The sequence below is a fragment of the Cariama cristata genome, unplaced genomic scaffold (assembly GCF_000690535.1).
Source record: "Cariama cristata isolate BGI_N322 unplaced genomic scaffold, ASM69053v1 scaffold32596, whole genome shotgun sequence".
NCBI classification, from domain to species: Eukaryota; Metazoa; Chordata; class Aves; order Cariamiformes; family Cariamidae; genus Cariama; species Cariama cristata.
In genome coordinates this window covers 3,526-5,054 of record NW_009620903.1, presented here as the reverse complement: position 1 = coordinate 5,054, position 1,529 = coordinate 3,526, and the positions used below count along the sequence as shown (strand labels likewise).

Here is a 1,529-nt window from a genome sequence, read left to right as displayed (position 1 = left end):
CCTGGAGCTCCACCTTCTTCTTGAGAACCTCCTTGATCTGCCCCTTCTCAGGACCTTTCTTCACCTTCTCCCGCCCGATCAGGTAGAAGTACTTGGGGGTGAGGATGAAGTCCCGCTTGATGGGCTGGCAAAGGGCAGAAACAGGGGGTGAGGGGGCGTTTGCGGGGGGGCACAAGCCCCCCACACGCATCCCACCCAAGGGCAGCCACCGTGAACCATAGATTGGCTTGTCCCAAGCCTCAGGTGGGTCTGCGTACCTTGAACCTCCGGTCGTACTTAGTGATGGAGTCGGCGAAGTCTATCCGCTCCCGCTTGGCCAGGAACTGGCGCAGCTCCGGCCGCTCCTCCATGCCCAGGTAATCACCCACAAAATTCCTGTTGATGCTGTTCCTCCTCCGCTCTTTGAAGTTGTAGAGGATGTTGGAGGCTGAGAGGGATCCCGAAGCGATGCCGGTCGGACAGGGCTCGGTGCCGGTGGCTCAGCCCTCGGTCCCTGCCCACCGGCCCGGCCACTGCCTGCCCTCCCAAACCCACTGTGGGAGCTGTCACACGGATCGTGGCAGCAAGAAGTGGGGCTCGTTTTATGGCGCGGGAGGAATCGAAGCTGCTTGAGCTTGGCTGGCTTTGAAACCCATTAATTGGCTTCTAAAACCCTTGTGCTGTGAGAGGGAGGGAGGGGGACAGCCGCGTTTTGGGTTTTCCCCCTTGATTTTTCACAGCGTGCTCGGGAGGGTGGGAAAACACCCGTGATGGGGTCAGGGCTTTCCCATCCCTCCGCAAACGCTGTCTCTCAGCTGCTCCTCTCCGGCCCTTTGCAGGCGATGAAACGCAGAGCGAGGATCTGGTTTCTGTCCTACGGCCCCTCCCAGGGCTGGAAATGGGAGCAAGAAATCCGCACCCTCCTTTAAGATGTAGGAAAAGACCCCAGGCATCTCATGGGCCGGTCCCTCCTCATCCCCCTCCTCGTTAGTGCCGCAATTAGGAGCTGCTCTGGTAGTTGGGCTGTCCCCAGTGAAGGGCACCCTAAAAGGGGTGCTGGGTGCCAGTGTCCCCATCCTTGCCTGGCCTTACCCTCCTCCCGCATCTGCTCGTACTTCCGGATGGCGACGTGCCGGCGCCAGGCCTTCTGGATCACCCGGGCGAAGCCGTCAAATTTCCGCTCCCGCATCTCTTCGAGGAGGAAAAGCTGAGAGGGACACGGGGTGCTGAGCACGGTTGGCCAGGAGCCACCGAACCCCAGCTGCGTGGCTTCTCCTGCACATTGGCACCCCAAACCCTCCCCAGCGTTGCCCAAAGCGATGCTCAGCCACGCGCAGCGTCTGCCCCCCTGGAGATGCAGGGATGCAGGGCGAGGGGCAGAGCCGGGGCACCCACCGATTCGGGGTTCTTGACAAACACCTTGCTCCGACCCATCTGGTACTGGTCTGGGTCCATGTTGACGGAGCGCAGCAAGTGCTGCACCCCTTGCCGCTCGTCCCCACGCCAGGACGGCCACGTCTCGGGGGTGAGGATGGCGTAGCTGTAGGAAG

The 1,529-nt window shown here is 61.5% G+C and overlaps 1 protein-coding gene across 1 annotated transcript in view; it reads right to left on the bottom strand.

Moving 5' to 3' along the window:
• Positions 1 to 4: 4 nt before the first annotated feature.
• Positions 5 to 1,529, bottom strand: part of LOC104162925 (unconventional myosin-If-like) — a gene marked incomplete at both ends in the record, with an annotated part of 5,026 nt that continues 3,501 nt past the window's right edge. Inside the window, 4 exon segments of the mRNA XM_009701768.1 lie at positions 5 to 124; positions 258 to 427; positions 1,072 to 1,186; positions 1,375 to 1,520. Coding sequence (XP_009700070.1) covers positions 5 to 124; positions 258 to 427; positions 1,072 to 1,186; positions 1,375 to 1,520 — 551 coding nt within the window.